The following is a 21,483-nucleotide window of genomic DNA, read 5'->3' as shown; positions in this document are numbered from 1 at the left end:
TGAAAGGAGGGGTTCATCTCAGGGCTGCCCAGCAGGTCAGTAACTGGTAGGACAGCACCAGCTGGGCTCCCAAGCACCGCTGGCCTCTCCCTGCCAAGGGCATGGGCTCCCTGTGCCCACGGCCGCTTTTCAAACAGCAGCAAGGGATGCCGCCCCCGTGGGTTTTCCACTGGAGGGCTGGGAATTTGCGTCCCTTCTTCTGCACTATAGTTGTGCTGCTTTCGCTTCAGCAGGTGTGAGTCTATAGCCGGCCAGGAGGATTTCTCGTTTCACAAAGAAGCTCTTTTGCCAACACACCTTCTCAGAGGAAAGCCGAGAAATTGCTCAGTTCCAGCCTGTTTAGTTTTAATTGTTTCCTTTCGTTCTCATTGCCCGCAGCAAAATATCACCTTCCCCTAACAAACAGCCAGGCTGGGAGCCAGTCACCTTGCGCAGCCGTCGCCACCGCTCTTCCTCCTGCCGGTCCCACAGCTCCCAGGGGTCTTGCCTCTGCTGGGCAGGGCTGTATTTTGGGGAGGAGGCGGCAGCTTGCATTTCCCTCAGCAAGCACCAGGCAAGGAACAGTTGCAGTGCTCCCATTGCTGCGCTGTCTCCATGTCTCCGAGGTCTTTGCAGGCTACGCTGGCTCTCTCCTCTGCTCACAGACACCCGCCACGCCGCCTTTCCTAGCTAGCTCTCCTCTCCTCTGCTTCCCAGCCTTCCTCAGCAGCTGCTGTGGAGGGGCCAGCTCGTAACGCTTGCTTTCAAGATGGCTTTGAAAAGAAAGGGTTATGTTGCTGAGGAAGAAACATGATGCACACAGAGCCCCTGGGGGATGTTGAACAGCAGAAGACGAGAAAAGCCTCTCCTCCCTCCTTCACCACAGAGCAGGCTTCAAGAACCAGCGAGCTCAGGTGCCTTTACGGGAGCAATGCAGTGCACTGCATCCCAAATGAGCATCACCTCCAGGACCTCCCCTCCCACACCCTCCACACAACCACAACAACCCCGTGTCACCGGTGGAAAGCAGGGCCTTGCATCCTCGGGGAAAAGGTTGTGGAGACTCATAAGCCTGCTCGGGGCTTATGGCACCGGGAAGATAAAGCACTATTCCCTTTCCATGCAGGTTCCATCCAGGGAGCATAACCAGACATCCCCCCAAGCAACCTTAGCAACAGATGAGGCTCAAGAGAATATTAACTTACTCCAATATAAGGCATGGCTGGAGAGCTAGGTAGCAGCCTGAAACAGAACAAAAATACATGCAACAACCTGTCAGAGTAACACCCAGGTAATTTATTTTATCCGCAGGATAAAATACAGCTGTGGGTGCAGCCTGATGCTGGGCGCTGCCCAAGCTGGCACATCCCAGCCCTGGGCTGCACAGCACCGTGCCGGAGCCGGCAGCACTGCGCTTCCAGCACCTGCAGGTTTTCCTCCACTCAGTTTGGGGAAGAGCTGTAAAACAAAGGCTCATAAATTAATTACCTAGAAGAGAGGCAGAATGTTATTAGATACTTGAAAGTTAATTGTACTGATGTTAATCGCATGTATTTTTATGGCACCAGTAGAGATGTAATATGTAATTCCATAGGTATTCCAGAATAATTTAGCAATTTAATTAATTTCTGCTAATACCCTTTAAATCACCTGCCCTCTTCCTCTTGTATTCTCTGAGGGAAAGGAGGAAGAAACTTTTTCAGTTGGCTAAATCTATTGCAAACTCACTTTTGTTGGCAAAGATGCCATTTCATTTCTCAGTGGATTTATTCCCAGTAGAGAACCCATCCCCCAAAGTCATCCCTGGGTGACAGGGTGGCCAGGCAGGGCTGTGATTGGCTGGTCCTAGATTTGGAAGGCTGGATCAGGACTGGGTGAAATGTTTTGGACAGATCATGATGGGCTGAAAAGATGGGACTAAAATGATTTCTGGATTTAGGTCAAATTCAGTAAGCAGAGCCAGGAGAAAATGTGGGAGAAAAGTAAACAGCATCAGGCATTTTATTCCTGTCTCCTCAAAATGAAATGATTGGTTTAGAAAAAAGCAAAAATATCCCGTTTCAGCATGTCTGAGATGCAGCTTTTCTGCTTGCCTCCCTTGTGCCTCCCCCCAGGTGAAGGCAGCTGAGAGGTGCCCAACCCCTGGGGCAGCTTTCCAGCTGGAAAAATTATTTATTTCCTTTCTGCACCCATTGCTTGATGGGTGCAGGGCACAGCACCTCGGGATGGCGCTTGGGGGTCCAGGGGAGCTGGATATAGTGATTTGGGCCATGTGGGAGCTGCCCCCCCCAGCTGCCCCCCATCCCTCCCCACACTGGCAGAAAAGAGACCACCAGAAGCCATTGCTCTCACGGGGCTTTTATTGTTCGGCTGGCCCTCACCTCCCGCCCCGCAGCCAGCCGAGCCCCTCGCCACCGCGCACGCCAGCGGAGAAGACCCGTGCCCAGCCCCGAGCCCGGCCGCCTGCCCAAGGCAGCACATCCTTCCCGGCTCCGTTTTTTTTTTTGTTTGTTTTTTTAAATATTTTATTTTAAAAATATAGTAGCTGTGGAAAGCAGCCCTCTTTATAAACGCTCGATGCCAGAGTGAAATGCATCATCGCCATCCTTATTACTAAGCCCTCCTGGGTGCCCGTGCCTGCCTGCAGCAGCGCCGGCGGGGCCAGGGCGGCTGCACTGGCTGCTGCAGGCAGGGACGCTTGCAATGGCAGGGAGAGAGAGAGAGAGACCCTTCTAAAAATAGAAATATTGTGCTGAGTTGCTTGGAGTGAATGAAATACATAAAACGCCAGCATTAGATTAGCTTTAGCTTGTCAAATATTGCTCCCAGCAGAGTCGGTGTAATGCGCTGGTGGAGGCGCAGTCCCCCTCGTCAAAGGGCGCGGGAGCCATGCTGGCCCCCGGCCCCATTGCCCACCGCAGGGCTTGCTGCTCTCGCCCACTGCTGACAGCAAGGACATTGGCCCCCAGGACAGCCCGGGAGCCCCGGGGAGCCATTATAAATAGGAAACTGTAAACACAACCATTGGAGATAAGAGACATCTACGATCACAGGGTTTACTGGTTCAAACGTCCCACCCTCCCCCCCCAGCCTGTACACCTACGCCCCTGTCCCCACTCCATAAAAAGGTCTCCAGTAACAAAATCTTCGTTCCAGGCTTGAAGTAAAGGTGAGGTGCTCGAGGAGTAAAAAGGGACATTGCAACCTTAGAGGTCTTTGCTCAGGAGGGGAGAAAGAAGGTGGCGGGAGGGAGAGAGAGGGTTAGCTGGTTCAGGTCCTTTGCAAGTTCATTTGGTTTGTCTGGAGGACTCCTAGGGTTATACCTGAGATGAAGACGTCTAGGGGACACTCCATAGCTCAATTAAAACATGGTTGGTGTTTTGTGCCTAGAAGAGCCCTCGCTGCCAGGATTTGTCCGTTGCGCTCGCCCTGTGCAGCAAGAGAGCAGCATCCCTCCTCTGCTCAGCACGGGGCTATCTGAACCAACGCTCAGCTGGGGGTGATCCCTCATGTGTCGAGGATCTCGCTGGTGGGCGACGGCTCATGGGGGATGCCCTGTGCGCTGTGGATGGTCTGGTTGTGGGAGAGGGAGTTCTGCTGGAGCTCCAGGGCGATGGCATTCTGGGGGAACTCCTTCACCTGCCGCTTGTACTCGAGGAAGGTGCATGCCTTGGTGGCGATCGCGATGATGTTCTTGCCGATAAAGATGGTGGAGACCCTGCTGTCCTGGAACAAGACCATGTTGATGGCCCGGATGAAGATGGTGACAATGTTAATAGTGACCAGGCTGAGGACAGGGTAGAGCATCATTTTTTGAGGGGCAATGTGCTCCCCTTGCATGCTGATCTCGCTGAGGGACACGCAAGGCAGGATCAGGAGGAGTATGTAGCAGTAGAAGAACATGAGCCCCTCTGCCCAGATGGGCAGGCCGGTCCTGTGCGGCTCCCACAGGTTGGCCTGGATGTCCAAGATATCCAGCAGGTCGAGGGCCACCCAGAAGAGGCGCCCCCGCAAGTCCTCTTTCTTCCGAAAGGTCCGTATGTACTCCATGCTATCCAAGGCCACCAGCACCAAGTAGAGCCCCGGCACGCAGATGGAGAGGAGCAGGGTCAGGGCTTTCCTGGCCACCGTTTCCAGGTTCTTCTTGTCCGCTTTGTAATTCTGAAAGATGAAGTACAACTTGATCTCCAGCACAAAGATGTAGAGAAACCACAGGATCATGGCATAGCCCCGCTTGGCCGTCTTCACTTCTGCCCCCACCCACACCGCCACGTAACGCAGCACGATGAGGAAGCAGATGTCCCCCACCAGCACGATGATGCAGACGCCGATCTTGCGGGGCCCCTGGTTCTGCTCCACCAGGTAGGCATCCATGAAGGCCATGCTGGTCATGATGACGATGGTGGTCAGACAGACATGGCGCTTGTCAGGCGGCGGCAGCACCATGGTGAGACGAGCGGCCCTCCCTCCACGCCGGCACTAGGGGAGCAGTCCTGCCGGCGTGGCACGGGAGGACATCTGCGGTGAGCCCAGGGACCAAGGGCTGCTCCGTCCCCCAGCCCCAGGAAGAGGTCCGTGGAGGAGCAGCGGCTCAGCTGGCAGCCCCGCTCTCCCAGGGCTCTGGGCTGCGCCTGCAGACCCTGTCCCCAGCTCTTCGCCCTTCGCTGGCTGTGCCCTGCAAGCACCGTGGCTCTGCCCCCAGCCCTGGGCTGGCCGAGCAGCCCAGCCCCAGGCAGCCTCTGCCACCAGCAGCCAGGGCTCACAGAGGTGCAGGGCCTCCTCGAGGGATGTCCCTCCCCCGCGGTGGGTCCCCCATCGTTGCCAGGGTCTCCAGCGATCCTATGGCACTAATGCACCTCCGGGCTCCAAGCCCCAAATCCTGGTACAGATCTCCGGAAACGTGGTAGGCAACTGGGCAGCAGGCAGACGTGGCCAGCAGGGAAGGGAAGCTCTCCTCTTCCCAGTGAGACCCCACGCTCCTCCAGCGTCTGGGGGGTCCCGCTGTGTCCTCACGGGGAACCACCTTCACACCTATCCCCGCGGGGCTGTGCCGTGCTCCTGCTGCTCCCAGCTGTACACACATCCCTCCATCCCTGGAAAAGATAGCAGAGAACCAGCATTAGGGTCCCTCCACATGCTGGTCATGAGACAGCGAGGACAGCAGCCCCCCTCACCTCCCACCACACCACAGCATGAGCCAGGCTCCCACCAGGTACCATCCCACCGCCGGGGCACCCACCACCATGCCCTGTCTGTGGCTTAATGCAGAACAGCTTTTTATTGAGGATGAACGCAGCCTAGGGTGCCCTGCATGGAAACACGGTGTGCTGCTCTTACTCAGGCAAAACTCCTCGGTGAGCTCAAGCCCTGGGTGCCCCTGCAGAGAAAGTAGGAGCACAACCCAGGTGGAGACAGGCAGATCCACGAGTGCCCCGTAACACTGCGAAGTCCCACTGGGGCAGCGGCACCCCCAGCTCCAGGTGTCCCAACCTGGTTGTGTCCTGGCTGCAGCAGGAGAGGGACCCAGGTCTTCTACGGAGGTCCCAGCCTGGGGTGGAGGTCTGCTAAATTGTGGCTTTGGGGTTCTACCAGTTACTGAGGAGGAGGGCAGTCAGCTTCCAGCGAGGAATAAATAAAGGCAAGCTCTCTGGAGAGGGCTCTGGGTTTTCTTCTCACCACTTGAGCAGCTGCCTGACAGGGCATGAGGAGGCGCTCGGTGCGGCAGGCTGCCAGACCCCTGCCCGCGGCTGCAGCAGGGGAGGGGGTAACGCAGCTCCTGGGGTGTGGGGCACGTCCCTCCTCGAGTAGGGGTGAGGTTAGGGCTGGCACACAGGGCTTGGGCTGCTCCTGGCATGGCAGGGGAGGGGGTAGCAAAGCTGTCCCCAGGGGGGCATGAGGTCCTGGCAGCTTCCTGGACTGGCTCAGCTACTCATGGCCACAGCTCCTTCTCACCATGCTGCACTTGTGTAATTCATTTTTTAGTCTTTTCTGTGCAGGGACCACACTCCTGGGGAGTGAATAGGTCCAAGTGCACTCGAGGACTATCAAACTGCTTACACAGAGTGAAGAAGGTAGGTAATGATCACAGTCGGATATGCCTGCCACACACTGCGTGACAGCAAGCCCTAAATGTGTAGGAGCTCCCTGGGAGGAAAGTGCTTGAACCACAGACCCCCCTATAGATCACCCCATCTCACCCTGGGGAGCCTGGCCACCACAGCCGCGTCTGCCCACGGATCCCCATCTCTCACGCAACCCACGCTTCGCCAGCCCCCAGCACCACGTGCCTGCGCAAGCTTTGGTGGAAATGACGGCCCTGGAGATAACATCTCCAGGGTGACGCAGCCAGGCTGCTGGGGTCTGCAAGCACTCCTTACCCGCTCCGCCACTGAGCCTAGACCTGGATTTGGAGGGCTGCGAAGGTGCTGAGCCGAACCCCACGCATGTATGCAGTTTAGCTGCCCTTCCCTTGGGGCCGGGGGGCATCCCTGCATGCAGGAGGGGGACCAGGACCCCAGGAGAGCCCCGGGAGCTGCTGGAGGGACTCAGCACTGGAGCCCGCCCAGGACTCGGTGGCACTGCTTCTGCTCCCCACCGGCTGCTTTAGCAAGAACACGCACAAACCTGGGCTCTCTCATCTTTTCGGGAGAGAGGCAGAGGTGGAGGCTGAAGGGAAGAAGCCAAGCCTAAGGAATTATAAGCCATTAAAATCCTGCCCTACCTTGCGCGGGGAAGTGTATTGCAGCTGCCTATGTTTATGGGGCCTCATTTAAATGAAAGCTGGATTCTCTTCTGCTTCAGGGAGAGAAGAAGAACAATGAAGAAAAAGTGGGAAGCCAGATGAGTCAGAGCCAGCCCCAACGCGTGCCTGAGTAGGTGGACATGAGGGATGCGTGTACCTGTGCCCTGGCTCCCAAAGGACGTGGCAGGCGAGGACGTGGTGCTCAGCAAACTTAGCTTAGCAGGGGACTTAAAAACTGCTGCCCCAGCCAGGACCTGCATATTGCTCTTCCAAGCCCCCTGCTAGACTCATGTACAGCTGGGAAAACTGGCGTGTTAAAATCATTTCTCAGGCAGGAATTGCTCAGAAAGAAACCAAAGAGCCCAGGGGGATTCATGAATACTCCTAAACGGTGCTTCCCAGGCAAGGCACTCACCGCAGCCCTGCTCTCACCAGCACGGCTCTCCGCGACACCTTGTATCTGCCGTTTAGCGCTTCAATTTGTTCTTTCTTGAGGTTTCGGATAAAAATATACAGTCATTGCTGTAACTGCTTTTAAACTCGTGCCAAGTTTTACAGGGGATTTATAGCCAAGGATGGATAATTCCAGATAAATTAGGTCTTTCAGGAGGGAGTGGTGTTTTTTTTTCTTTCCCCCTTAGGTATTTAAGCCTTCAAAAGACAGCGGTTATTTAAAGGGCAGTGGGTGCATCACAGCACGTTAAGGTTAGGAAGCAGCTTCCTGGTAAATCACACCCCTCTGCCCCTGTGCGTTACATATGTGGTCTGGAAAGCCGGGGGAAGGCACACGCTCCCAGCCCAAGCTATCCTCACGCCTACACAAACGCACACAGAAAATCCCTACCCTGCCTCTCAGTGAATACCCAGGGCACCAGACGGTATTAATTCACAGTGTTTACAACAGCAGCAAACAAGTCTTTCACCACCAGTGCCGAGCAGATCGTTTTCAGCAAAAAATATGCTCAAATGGTGAATTCTTCCCTCCCGTCTGCTCCTGAATGATTCGCAGCAGCTTGGGATGGGTGAGATAAACACATTCATTTGTTACAGTGACCTTTCGGAGCGGAGGAAGGGGATTGCGGGGCTGAGCTGAATCACAGGGCTCGAGCGCTGCTTTCTCTCGAGTAAAATCCTGTAGTACCCAGGGCAAGCACCTCTTTTGCCTTTTGCAAGTAGTTTCCAAGCATTCGCTGCAGTGCAAGCTCTTCTTATTTTCTAGCTGTGCCATAGCTGGTATTTTTCCCACCCCTTGCAGCCCCGGTGCTATATGGAAATATGGTGGTCCCTGCCTACCCATGGAGCACAGCTTGTCCGTTTGAGTGATGTGTGACCATCCTACCAGGGAGGGGGGCACGTGAAACTCTCCTCAGAGGACTATTAAAAAAAGCAGGTAATTTTTAAACAACCATTACTCTGGGAAATCCTGACTCACAATTTTTAAATGACTGCACTTGACTACATTCAGACACTGAGAAACGGGCTGGATAAACAAGCAAATGAGCATGTCAGATAGATGCAAGAGTGTATCTGAGGTAAATGTTTAGACAGGTATTCACAAAATTTTTCTTCCTGCAGGAATTCTTGTAAATAGAAGGCAGCTCACCTGAACGTAATGAGCTCGGAGTGTTACGGATGCCAGAGAGCCAGGCTGGCAGCTTCCTACAGGAAGGGATCTCGGAGCCTTTGCACCCTGCTCGGTGCCAGGGCTCCCACGAGCAGGTATTGCAGCGACGTGTCAGTCTTGGCAACTATGGGCCTCCTTATTGGGACAAAATTCAGTCCATAATCGCATATTCTCCTCTGCCACTATCCTACACAAACAGCTCTGTAGCTTGCATTGGAGTGAGCAAGAGCACTCGATAACACCCGCAGCAGCTTGTGATCAGCTGGTGAGATGCAGCCCAAGGGCAGTGTCCAGCCACACCAGTGAAGACTGGCAGCACAACATGGGGACATGCAGCAGCAGCGTGTCCCCTCTCCATCTCCGGGGCAGGCAGGGCACAGGGGCTTGCTTGGGGACACCCAGCCCAGCCTGCCCCTTCCCAGCATCCCTGCAGGGCAGGAGAGGCTGCAGCGGGAATGGGGGGGGCTGTGATTTCCTGGAGAGGTTTGGGGGTCCTGCAGGTGGGTCCAAACCCAAAGTGAAGTGCAGGGTTTGCACTCTTCATCTCTGCCCTGCTTCCTCTGGCACTGAGGGAAAAGGAGCAGTAGAGGTGCAGCCAGCCCCTGCCCCTATTACTCTGGTGCCTCTGCTCTGGCTGTGGAGTTATTTCTTGGCCTTGTACCTGTTTTTCCCAGCCCTCCTGGCTGCTATAAAGCACCGGTGGTTACCCAAGGACATGTGGTCACAGCCTTGCTTCACCATCAGCCCAGGCAGTTTAGAAGAATATTAAACTCTGCTTTCCACTGCAACGCCGGTGGCTCGTTGCAGTGTGATTAATTACCGCTACTTCTGCCGTTACCGGCGTCCGCAACCCACAGCCACCCATCACCAGCGCCTTCCTGCATACCCTCCCGCCTCTGCTCACTGCCCGTGGCCGGCATCGCCTGGGATGGCACCAGGCACCGCACCCGAGAGCCGTGCGGGTGCAGGGAGCCACCGGCATCCCTGCGCACCCACACAAACCCCATCTCCCAGGTCTGGGGAGCAAGCGGCCGCAGGCAAGCCTGGAGGGCTTGTGGAGCCACTGTCAAAACACAGCCTCATTAATGCCAGCAGGCGCTTCCCAAACCCTGGCTCTACCTGGCAAATTATTTTAAATTATTTAAGTGATTTGAATTCTGTCTATAAATAAAAGAGGGAGTGAGGCAAAAGTGTACACAACGTGCTTCCCAGGTAGTTAGGATGCTGCATTGCTTAAAGCTTCATTTGCACGTTAATTGCTTTGATTTATTCCAGTTTTCCTGGGTGTAAATCCAAAGCTCTCCTTCACTTAGTCCTTCAGCCCTCTGAAGAGCTGCTGCTGCTCCACAAAGCCCTTTCCCACGTGCCCCCTGTCCCCGGCTGGCAGCGTCCGCCCCACCACGCCCTGCGCTGGGTCACAGCACTGTCCCCAGTGTGGGGCAGGACAAGGCGACGGGCACGGCCACCTTTTGCGGGGACCAAAAGCCGGCTGCGGCAGAGCCGCCCGGGCGATGGCATCGCTCACCGGCAGCTGGCATTGCTTCAGAGGTCGGGGCTGGGAAGCGGCTGATAATTGCTTCCGTTTTTTGTGACCCACTGAATTATTCGTGAGCTCTGTGCACCACGTAAGGATGGGGTTTACAGGGAGAACAAATTCTCCTCTGACTGAGGAACTGTAAATCATGTCATCCCCGTGCCATCGCATTTTCCTGCCTCGCTGTGCTGAAAATCGGTGCCGGCGGGTGTCTCGCTCAGCCTCACTGACCTGCAGGCTGGGATTTCACCTGTCCCCACAGCGCAGTCCTGGGGACTGATGGAGCAGGGGTTGCTCATACCCTGGGGAATGGGGAAGGTTGATTCTGGGCAGTGGTTGTGCCCTGCCTCCTCCGAGGCAGTACCAGCATCTCAAGTGCATCCTGTGAAGGAAATGAGATTGAGGAAGATTTTTCCAGACCCTGCCCACTAATTGTGTCTGAAGGAGGAAACAGGCCACTTGCTACTGATTACAGATAATTTACCATGTAGGCACGGCAAAATGGGGAAAAAGCTGCAAACCGTTCCCAGAACCTGCCCAAAATAAACAGTGCAGCAGGGCTGGCAGACGAAACCAGCTCCTGCACCAGCATCCACGGCGCTCTCCTGTTGCAAACCTCTTGATTCCCTCAGGGGGTTAATTTGTCCCCCCTTTCCCAAAAAGAAACCCAAGCAGAAAGTATCAGACCTGTTGCTCGAGTTGGAAAAAAATAAAACCACTCTCTTGATGATATCATTTTTGTGATGGGGTGGGGAACTGCTGCTTGCCCAAAGCAGAGCCCTGCATGGGATGGATGGCCTTTTGTGTTCACAGCCCTGTTCCCCACGGCCGTCCTGGCCAGGGCTCCTCGGCTGATGCTGCTGGCTGGAGCTGCCGGGAACATCTCCCCATTCACAGACATGCTGAGTTTGATGATATTTGACAGACGTGTCAAAAAAAAAAAAAAAGCTTTTCAGATATTTCGGGTGTTTAAACATACTGTTTAGAGAAGGTAAATTATTCATTTTGACTTGTACATAAAACGTTAAATTATATCACTATGTTTTGACACTACCAAAACAATTTACCATTTTCTCAGCAAAACGTGCTGTTACTTTAGAGGAATTGCTTGGCGTTTCCAAGTCGGGTGGATTTTCAAGATTTCATTCTGATCTGGACCAAACCCCAGATTTAAGTGTCAAAATCCCCCACGGTTTGTTGGTTTGGGCATAGAAAGCAGGGCCCTGTCTGGTTGTGTGTGCATTTGCCACTGTGGGAGATGCACGTGGAGCTCAGTGCCCGTGGCGTGCAGGTCCTGCTCGCGGTTCTGTCCCCACCATCTTCCCCCCACGGTGGGCTCCCTGCACCCTCCGCTCACACCTCAGCAGAGCTTTCCGTGCTGGTCCTCTCTCTGCTACCTCGGGGGGTCCTCCTGGACCTGCCCCACCCATAGGGACCTGCTCCTCCTTTGCCAAAGTCCATCAGCACCTTCCCCATGCCCCTGTCCTCCCAGCCCTCCCAGCTCCCCTCCCACCCCGGCACTCCTGCCAACACTGCGCCCAGCACTGGCTCTCCCAGCGGTGATACAACTTGCCCCTGCCAGGGGAATTTGAGACAACTGTACTCTTTTTTTTGTTTTCCAGGCTGTTTCTCCACTTCTTTGAGATGCTGTTGGATTTTAAGTGTTTCCTCCAGCACGCTCCCAGCCCACCCCATGGTGTGCCGTCAGTAGATATAACCAACACCCTCACTGATCCCTTACCCAGGTCACCGGCGACAGTGCCAGTTCCCCAAGCAGGACCCGTCCCCTGCCTGGAAAAATATTTTGCTTTCAGCTGAAGGAGCTGTGCCATCCTCGTGCTGCGGGCAAAGCACATCACGCAAATGCATGGCACTCGGTGCACGAGAGCCCTCTTCCCCCAGGCACCGCAGGGCTGGCAGTGTACCTGCAACTTGCATTTCACAGCTGATCTAACTAAAATACAGCAATACAGCACCAACTTTGACCTCTGCTAGTACCTTCCTAGATAGATAGACCTAACCAAACTGGTCACCAAGTTTCACCTGCAAGCAAAGCCAGAGCTTTGATTTTCTCTGTGCTACAAATAGGCATAAATGCAAACACCAGGACCAAACCAGGCCAGGAGCGTAAAACTTGGATCTGATTTCAGTAGCTTGAGGCTGTACTTTTGTGTGTGAATCACTGCTAGGTCCTCAAATAATCTCACATTATCAGTATTGGGGGAAAGAAAAATATGGAACCAGTGCACAGGCCTCACAGGGATGCTTTCCCCCACTGCCTGCTGAAAATCCTCATAGATGGAGGATGGAAAAGCTCCCTGCTCTTGCTGGTCCTTGTCCTCACTCTCCTGGAGGGGGCAAAGAGGCATGAATTTTCCTGGGAGCAATGCTGCCAGCACCCTCACCCAATGCACCAGAGTGCTCTCAGCACTGCTCTGGCAGCATCAGGTGCCCGAGAGCCAAGCAGCTCTGGCTGCCCCTCATCTCATCTAGGCATGACTGAGAGGGAGTGAACTAATTAACAGAAAACAGAAGCTGGTGTGTAAAGCTATAAATAGGAGAGTGCTGGGAGTTTCCTGGTGCTAAAAACATGCTTGTAGGGGAGGGGGCTGCTGTGGGTTCTGGGGCAGAACTCCAGAAACCTCCCAGGGAAGATGAATCTGAACCCTGCAGGCATTTCCTACCTATGTGAGACAGCATTTAGGTAGGGATGATTCTGCAGTAGATGGCTGAAGGAATGAGGGGCTGGCTTGTGGGCTCTCTTCTTCTAGAGACCTGGGCAGAGAGGCACCTACTGGTTTCTCTGACCTGGGGCCAGACAGGATGGCAGACTAAAGGCAGTAGCTGAGGGACCGATCCTTTTATCTCATTGCCCACCCACATAACGCAAGGAAAGGTTGTGGGCAGCAAGTGGCTGATACATACAAACCAGGGCAAGCTCAAAGGGTAAGAGCTGGGAGGACAGAGGGGTCCAACTCTCAAACTGCAATCCTGGAGACCCCTGCTACTTGATGCTGAAGGTATTGAGCTTTCTGCACTTGATGGCTCTTGGGAGGTGCTGTGCCAGCTCCCATAGGAAGCTCTGTGCTAGAGTAGAAGGACTTCAAGAATGACTTGTGTGTGCCCTGCTGCCATGAGGAAGCTTCCTCCTTGCCTCTCCAAGCAAGTACAGGGCCTGGATGCTCAAGGAGAGGAGTTAGCTTCAGCATTGTGTAGGTGGGGAGGCACCTCTGGAGGCCAACCAGCTCACGTGCCAGCCCTGAGACAGCTCCTGCACAAAGCAAGGAGGCATCTCTGCCCTTCCTGGGTGCTGCCTTGGGCTTGTCCCTGCTGCCAGGCTGTGGTGGCACATTGCAGCTGGGCAGCAATTGGAGAGAAATGATTATGCCCCTGTTATTCCCCCTCTGCCCTGAGCACAGGGTCAGTGGAGGTGGGATGAGCCAGGCAGTATGCAGAGCATGAGATGGGCAGTCTGCTGCTGCTGCCATTAGTCTGGCCTTTGATTAAGAGTGATTGTTCTGCTCTTAATTAACACAAGGCAGCTGCTGGAATGGAGGAGCAGAGCCCAGTAACTGTGATAAAACAAGAGTGTGTCTGCTGGCTCCTGCTGAGCCTGGCAAAGCTGCCCTGTCCCCAGCCACACACCCGGGCTGCCTGTGATGCCACCTCCAAACCTTGCCGGAGAACTCTTCCCCCTCCTGTGATGCCAGGATTCAGCCACTGTGTGAGCTAGTGGCAGAGATGGGGGGGATCTGGTTAATCCCTGGAGTAAATCTGCTGTTGTCTGTTCTCCCGTTGTGCTGCTGGCAATGCCTGGCTGGCTCCCACAGGCTTTATTCCCCCATCTCCTCAGAGGAGACCTTCCTCAGACAGAGCCTCTCCTCTGACAACAGGTCTCATCTTCTGGTGACACCTGGCATGCTGCTGCTCACCGACGTCTAAGGCAGCCATCTGCCCTGCACGGGGCGATGGGCTCCCCCAAGGAACAGGCGAGGAGCAGCTCAGCCTGTTGCATTTGCAGCTGAGCCAGTTCCCCATGAGAGAAGGCGGCATCTCAGCTATTTTTGCTCCCTGGTGAAGCGACTTGTGAGCAGGCAGCAGGGCATGGGTGTATCCCAGTAAAAGTTTCACCAAGAACATCATGTCTTTTTGCTGAGTTCAAGTGCAGCAAAGCTCACCTCAAACCTCTGCAATGCAGGGACAGCAAGCAAGAGAGAACTGGTGGGTGACTTGCAAAATCAAGGGACCTTTGCCTTGCCATGCACTTGGTGAATTTATTTTGGCAAGGCTGGTCCAATGTTAATTATTGATGACAATATCTCACCTCTGGTCGTCATGAAATCTTAGCAAGATGAGAACTCCCAGTGGTGCATCCTCCAGCAGACAACTATTAACTTGTCTGGTCATAAATCACAGTTGAGTCACGGTAAGGGGTTGGTGGTGCCACAGAGGTGGAGATGGGCCTCAGTGGACTCTGCTCTACATTTGCTCTCCATCATTTAAGTCCATGCCACTGCTGGATCCTCTGAGACAGGTGCTCTGCAGGATGGAGTGCCGGTGGGTCATGGTGCTTGTTAGGCTCAGGAGGACGGCAGGCAGATGTGGTTGGCCCTCCACATAGGCACCAAGCTCAGGGTCAGTCTCCCCATCCTGTGTGCCTCAGCCTCTGGGGTGGGGGCAATGCTGGCATTTGCTGCTCTGACATCACTTGGGAGATAAACATTGCACCCATCTCAATGCAGTGTAAGAAAAATAATGCCAGCCCAGAGGTTGCTAGGGAGACATTTCTCTTCCTCTGGTTTCCAGCCTTCCTTCTACCAGCCATCTAATAAATCTAATAAAATCTGTCTTGCTGGTGTCTAATTCAATTCCAGCATCCAGAGACCAGACTTCTTATATCACTCACAGACCTAACCAGCTACGTCCTTGGCATACCAGCCAGGCCAAGGGGCTGCTGCAGGCTACTCCAGAAGAGAGCAATTACCTGGGATCAGAACTCGCTCTCCCAATCAATTATATGTTTATAGGTTCTCCTTGGGTCACACCTAATTGAATTATTTAGATGCTTGAACACCATGGTCAGAAGCAGCTGATGACTTCTAGACTGAAGTCTGGGCACTAAATGAGGTGCCTTGTATTTCATCCTGACGACAACTCTCCACAGCACCTCCTGCTTGCACCCTCATGCAGCACTTTGCAATCTGCGGGGTGTGTTCAGCCTAATGCCATCTCCAGCAAACAGCTGGGCTTTGACTCCTGCTCTAAAGGCAAAGGACTTCCAAAGTCACATGGAGAGTCCTGACTAAGCCTAGTTCCCCAGATGTGCTCCAGCACCTGGAAGCACAGGGGCAGGAAGGTGGCTCTGCTCCATGGAGCATCTTTTGGTCCCTGGCCCTGGGTGGCTGCAGGGTCACATTTCAGCAGAGCCTGGAGGCTCACAGAGCCAGGGCTGCAAATGTCTTGACCTGATCTTCTAGGATCATGTCTGATGAAGGCTTCCAAGTCTCATCATCTTCACAAAGGGGATCCCCCATGCTGCGTTACGTGCTGTTAATGAACTACTGCACAGCTCCTAGCAGCAGGGATTTGTTTCCACAGCGCTGCCCTCCTAAAGGTCCTCCACCTGCCTCGCAGGCAGCAACACAGCGATGCTCCAAGCTGCCCGGGAGCCAGGCCCAAGACGCGCTGGGAACTGCCACAGCCCCTTGCACGGGCACCAGCCAGCAGGCAGCCAGGGGAGGGGCAGGGTGGCTGGGGTGAACATGTGCCGGGGGATTTGAAGTAACAACCTGTATATCTCGGTCAGGATCTCTGGTACCCTCTCCTTTTCATCTGTCCCGTGGTGTCAGCCAGTCAGGGACACTTTTGTACGCTTAGACCACCAGTGGCCCAGCCAAAACACCCATGAGGTGCCCCCAGAAGGGGTTTGAGTTGCAGATTAGGCAACTCCCCATCATGAGGGAGGTGTATGCTGCTTGTTTGGCCTGGGGCTTGTTTGGATTGATCTGTTTGTTTGCACGAGCTGTTGGTTTTTCAGGCTTTCTTTGCTAATGAAATTCTTCCCCTTCTGCAAGAAAACTCTTCATAAAAAAAGAAAAAAAATTATCCAAGTCATCGATCCTTGTTGAGGATCCATGCTTGGAAGGACCCGCGTGTCACGCCAGACCATAGAGGATGAGCGCCAGGGGCAGGAGCCCTGGCCCCCGCGGTGGGGAAGCTCCCGGGCTCCTCGCTGCCAGGTCCCAGGCGAGGAGGGCTCTTGGCGTGGAGGCTGCATGGAAACTGGGAGATGCTGTGGCTTCCCCATCCGACAGCGTGAGCAGGCGTCCTCTCCCCCAGGAGGATGTGACAATTTGCTGTGCTGGAGCTCATCGCCAAGGAGATAAAATATTTATGGCTGCTCTCTCTTGCTTCCCGTTTCAAGCCACGGTGACTTATTTGTTACAAATTTACATGCATGTTTAAAGACATCTTTACATTCCTTCTAAGTACAAAAGGTTTATTTCTCCATGTAGCGTTTTGCCAGTCAGAATCAGCCACCCCATCTACTCTGTGCCTGCATTCTGTCCCCGGCTTCAGTGCTCATTTTCCTCTTGGTAATGATTATCATTATACTAAGAAAAATGGGTCATTTAGAGCGGTTGCTCCCCAAATGAAAGGCTGTGGGATACAGGATATCATTAAAATTCTAAACCTGACTTCCAACCTCAAAAGCAGGCTCTTGCTATTCGGGTATCTCTGCAGAGGGAGGGAAGGAGGGGAGAGGGTGCATGATGAATGTGCTTTGGCCACAAAATGACTTGCCAAGTCCACGTGGCCTGCGCTGCTGACATCTGCGCTGGCATTAAACGCCCCTGGGCTGAGGCTGACGCTTGCCCAGCGGTCGAGGGCAGAGGCTGCCTCTCAACCCCTCCAAGGCTGCCTCCCAGCCAGTGTATCCATGGGGCTTGCATTGCACCTGCTTCCCAGCCGCGCCGTGCATGGGACAGTGCAACCAGAGCAGGCGACGGGAGCCAATTCCTACAACAGAAAGAGCAATTTTGCTCCTGCCAGGAGGGATGTAGCTAGGTCAGGTATCCTGAAGAAAGGCAGGCTGGCAGGCTTAAAAGCCAGTGCTTGGACAAGGGGAGAAAGCAGGCTGAAGTGCTCAGATGCAGCATCCCTGGAGGCAGCACCTGAGCCCTTACACATTGCTAGGGCTCAAGTAACCCCCACCTGAGAGTGTCAGTGCTGGCCCATGGGCCAGCTGGCTGCGGGCTAGGACCTGCCACCAGTCCTTCTGACCCCCCCATCCCCACCCCTCTGACACCCCCACCCCCATGACAGCAGGTGCCTGGGAAGGAGGAGATGCTCACCCAAGGTCTCTCCCCACCTCCTCAGCCCTGGATCCGGGCTGCCAGCACCAGGGTCCCCGCCAGGCTCCGGGCTGACTCCTTGCCTCCTCATTCCTGATGATAGGAAAGCATGCCCTGCCCAAGCTGGGTGCTAGCTTTGTCCGCGAAGGCAGATCTCTCACCTGGCTGGTCTTCACCCCCCCGATCTCCAGCATGCTGCTCCCCCAGAGTCTCATTTCTACCTCCTGGTACCCCCAGAAGGGGCTTCACGGGAAATATTTTGCTTGGAAAGGCTATGCAACTTCTGTGCAAACCTGGAATTGTTGTGTACAGAGCTGTAAGGCAAAGCTAATCCGTTTTGCAGCTTAGCCAGATGCTGAAAGATGCTATTTAGGAGTGGGGAACTGCTAACTGTTTCTCTGCCTGCTGTGAAATGGGAGGGACAAGGGATAATCAGAGGATGAGGGATGGAGACTGACCCAAAATGGTTAATGTAGAAACATCTTTTGAGAAGGGAGACTTGCCCCAAATTGTCAACTTTTGAAGTAATTTCTTTCTAACTGTGCTCAGAACGGAATAATTTTTCATTCTCTTTTTTCACATTTTAAATCAAAATGCATATGGTAAGCTCTCTTCTGCTGATCACAGCCAACAAACGCACAGCAGCTAATGCCACGTCTCGCACATGGGATGCAGGAACAACCGCATCAGCTTGTTGCAGTGACTACATTAAGCAGCTCCACATCACAACATTGACCTCACACGGTCACAGCCATGAGTTACCATCCTGCATCACTTCCAGGCTTGCCATGCCCGGGCATGTGGCTCTCCCCATGCTGTGCAGTCCCCAGGCACCCAAAAATTGTGGCAGGTGCAGAGCCAGGCACCCTGCCAGGGAGGACAGAGGCAGGGGAGCGTGGGTGGGATGCGGGGCATCCGCAGGGCAGGGCAGGGAGAGCAGCTCTCCTCCTCGGGGCCACATCTCCCTTAGGGGTGCCTGAATGACAAGTTAGTTTTGGTCCAGCAGACAGGCTGAAAACCCAATACAAATTATTTCTGTCTGGCCGCCATTTAATTATTTTCACTTGGGTTTTTTGAGCAAAATAAAAAAAACTGCAAAGAATGGTTAGGAGTCAACCTGAGATGCTTTGTTCAGCCCCAGAAAGATGTCCTTTCTCTCTGGGGTTATTTTACCCTTCTCCTTCTCCCCTCCCCTCTGCTGCTAACTTCAGATTGACTTTGAAGTAGCAAACTGTTTGGACTTTTCAGGAACAACAAAGAAGATACACACAACCGTTGTGTGGTTTGCTAGAAAACACAGTTCCAGGGGAAGAGGATTCAAACCTCATTCCCAAGTAATGTAAGACAAAGGAAAGAGCAATAAAACCTCTTTCTATCCACTAATGACCACAGAGCCATCACAAACCTTTGCCCCTTGTCCCCCCCCCCACCCCGGGGCAGGAGGGAAGTTCATCCCTGGGGAAGTGGTGGTAAAGTGTGGAACGGATCAGCAATTTCCCAGTTTTTCAGAGAAAACGTGAAATGTGGTAAATGCCTCTTTCTGGCAGGTATTTCTCACTGAATTTTCAACTGTAAGAGGCACGGGAAAATCGGCGTTTGTAGAGCAACGCACAGGCATCCCTCCTGTACAAAACAGGCGATGATGAAGACCTGCTAAGCAAGCAGTGAGACTGGGGGGCACCGGGGGGTTGCTGCAGCCTGGGTCACTGCTGAGCTGGCAGAAAGCCCACTGGGCTGCAGAGGCACAGCGGGTGCACTTGCAATCAGCTTTTATTTTTATTTGCATTCTGAAACCTGCTTCTGGAAGCCCTCCTGACCTCCCTAAGCACTACATGAACACTTTGCATGGATTTTTGCATGACCATTTTCCTTCTCCCACCCTTGCTCAGCCTCACCCTTTGCCACCCTCCAGCTGGGCACTCCACCACCCTCCCACAGGGTCCCCCATGGCTGCAGTCCTCCCCTCCTGCCTGATTTGCCTCATTAGGCAGCCGTTTCTCATTAGGATTCCTGGCAGCCCACCTCCCAGTGCAGGGGGACCGGGGGGACCCTCTGCCACCACAACTCCAGGGGTGCTTGTCCGCTCTGCAGCCCCATGCATTACAACAACGCTTTCCTGTATTCACATATTTGCATGACACAAGCTGTCTCCTGTTCTGGGTAGTTAATTCCTGTGTAATCAGGTAGCTAACATCTGCTGCAGCAGCACTGCGAAGCCTGTGACTTGTAGACGCCACTGGACTCATCTCCTGCCTGCAGGAATGTCCCCATGTCCCACGCAGTCACTGCTCTCTGGGCAGCAGCAGCACAGAGGGGCAGGGTGTGAGCCAAATATTGGACAGAAAATCACAAATTTCTGTTGTCAGAGGGGTGTAGCAGGAATATGCAATGGAGAGAGGGGTCCTCATACCCCCTAGTCCTCGCCTGGTGCCTGCCTGGCCCCTCTTGCCCCAGCAGAGTGGGCTTCAAGGCAGGATGCAAGGGAGTGGGGCAGCGGGCACCAGGCAAAGACTTAGCTCACTGCAAAACCAGCTGTAAAGAAAAAGAAAACAAGAGCCATTAAGGACCCGGGTCTGTGCAGCTGGGGAATGGCTTTCAGACATAAAAGCCACCACAGCTGAACTCTTCCAGGGGAGACAGCAGCAGCAGCATGGAGCATTTGTAGCACCCTGGGGGCTGATTTCAATGTGATTTCTGCTATTTCGGGCTTCAGTGAATCAAGTGAGTGCGAAATGCAAATGCTGCTGTAAGCAGTCAGGCCTGGGCTGTGCCTGCTCCTGCTGTGCACTGGGAGGGTACACCAGTCTAGGGGTGATGGTGCTCCCTTTTGTGGTGCTGGAGGAGCTGCCTTCCCCACCATGGCTGGGGCTTGGTGCTCTGCTAAGGGGAGCTGTGCTTTTGGGATGGAGCTGCCCCAATGCCCAGCTCCCCAGCCAAGCAGCACCTGCCACCAGCACAATCCTGTAGAACGTGGGGATGGTGGGACCCTCCTTTCACCTTGTGCTGTGTCCTACAGAGCCCTGACCCCCTCCTGTTGAGTGTATTGCTCGAGCTGTTCATCACTTAGCTCAGCTTTCTGCTTACTCAACTGCGGGCTCCTGCCAAAGGAGGGACTGGCCTCCCAGGCTGCTCTTGGCTGACACTGTGGTCCTCGTGCTTCCTTCCTTGGGGACAGCCATTAGCACTATTAGCTAATAAAAAAATTCATTCCTGCTCTGCTGCTCTCCCCAGTGACTGCTGGCCCAGGGAGGGGACATCTCAGAGGAGCTCTTGGCCAGCGGGGATGTATCCCTGCTTCTGTGAGATGCTCTTTGGGCTGTTTTGCCCAGCATTTTGCTTCAGCTCAATTTGGGGAGGTTTCTTCCTGCCCTGGGAGCCGCACAGCCCTTCCCTTCTTTCCAAATCCCTCTTCCCAGCCTCCGATGTGTGTTGCAGCCATCACTCTACTCCAGTGTGACATGCTGGGGCTGGTGGCTGGCCATCTTGCCTGCAGTGACAGTCAAGTGTTTCTAACCTCATGGCTAAACCCTGACATCCCTGCAGCAGGCAGGGACCGAGCTGGCCTGGCCAGGACATGCTCTCCACCTCCTGTAATTCTTTGCCCTCCAAAAATAAGGGCAGCTCCAGCTTGCAGTGTGAGCTGGGGGTGTGCAGCCCCATTGCGGTGCTCAGCCCTCCTTCCCAGCTGGGGCAGCAGGTCCTCCAAACCTCCCCTGGTCCCGGGATGGAGCTGGATGAGGAGCACGCTGATCTGAGTGTCTCGTACGTGAATACTGAGCTGTCTATGGTTTTTTGGGTGCGTCTTTGTGTTCCCTTCCCATTGAAAGCTGACTTCTTTGTGCTGTACTCCAAAATAGCTCAAGTGTACTTGTAGGAGAGGCTGCGGAGAGCTGGCTTTTGTTTCTTCCAAGCTGCAATCCAAGTGCCATTCTGCACAACGCCGAGCAGGACACCCCGTAAGTCTCTGGCACTGAGCAATGGCAGGACTGGGAGAGCACAGCTAGATTCAGGCTTGCACTAATTTGACCTCAGGTCAGCTTTGAACTGGTTAGGGCACATCCAGTGCAAATCCTGAATGAGTCCTGTTTATAACTAAATAATAACTATACATAGCTTTCCACTAAGTTACATGTGCATAAATACACCCCTTCTGTAAATTTAAACAAGGTCTTGAAACACAACTAACCATTTGTTACCGTACAAATCTGTCACTGTCAGCTCGCCACTGATGCTGGGATCCCCTTCTCTG

At 54.0% G+C, this 21,483-nt stretch overlaps 1 protein-coding gene across 1 annotated transcript; it reads right to left on the bottom strand.

The window, feature by feature from the left end:
• Positions 1 to 3,486: 3,486 nt before the first annotated feature.
• On the bottom strand, positions 3,487 to 4,425 carry TMEM121 (transmembrane protein 121). Its single transcript, XM_009487203.2, has one exon. It carries the CDS (start codon positions 4,423 to 4,425, stop codon positions 3,487 to 3,489), a length of 939 nt encoding a protein of 312 aa, XP_009485478.1.
• Positions 4,426 to 21,483: the final 17,058 nt, after the last annotated feature.

This window comes from Pelecanus crispus, chromosome 5, assembly GCF_030463565.1.
Source record: "Pelecanus crispus isolate bPelCri1 chromosome 5, bPelCri1.pri, whole genome shotgun sequence".
NCBI lineage: Eukaryota > Metazoa > Chordata > Aves > Pelecaniformes > Pelecanidae > Pelecanus > Pelecanus crispus.
This window is presented reverse-complemented; position numbering and strand designations above follow the sequence as displayed.

Coding starts and splice junctions, on each gene's coding strand:
- TMEM121 (XM_009487203.2), bottom strand. CDS start 4,425: ATGGTGCTGCCGCCGCCTGACAAGCGCCATGTCTGTCTGACCACCATC.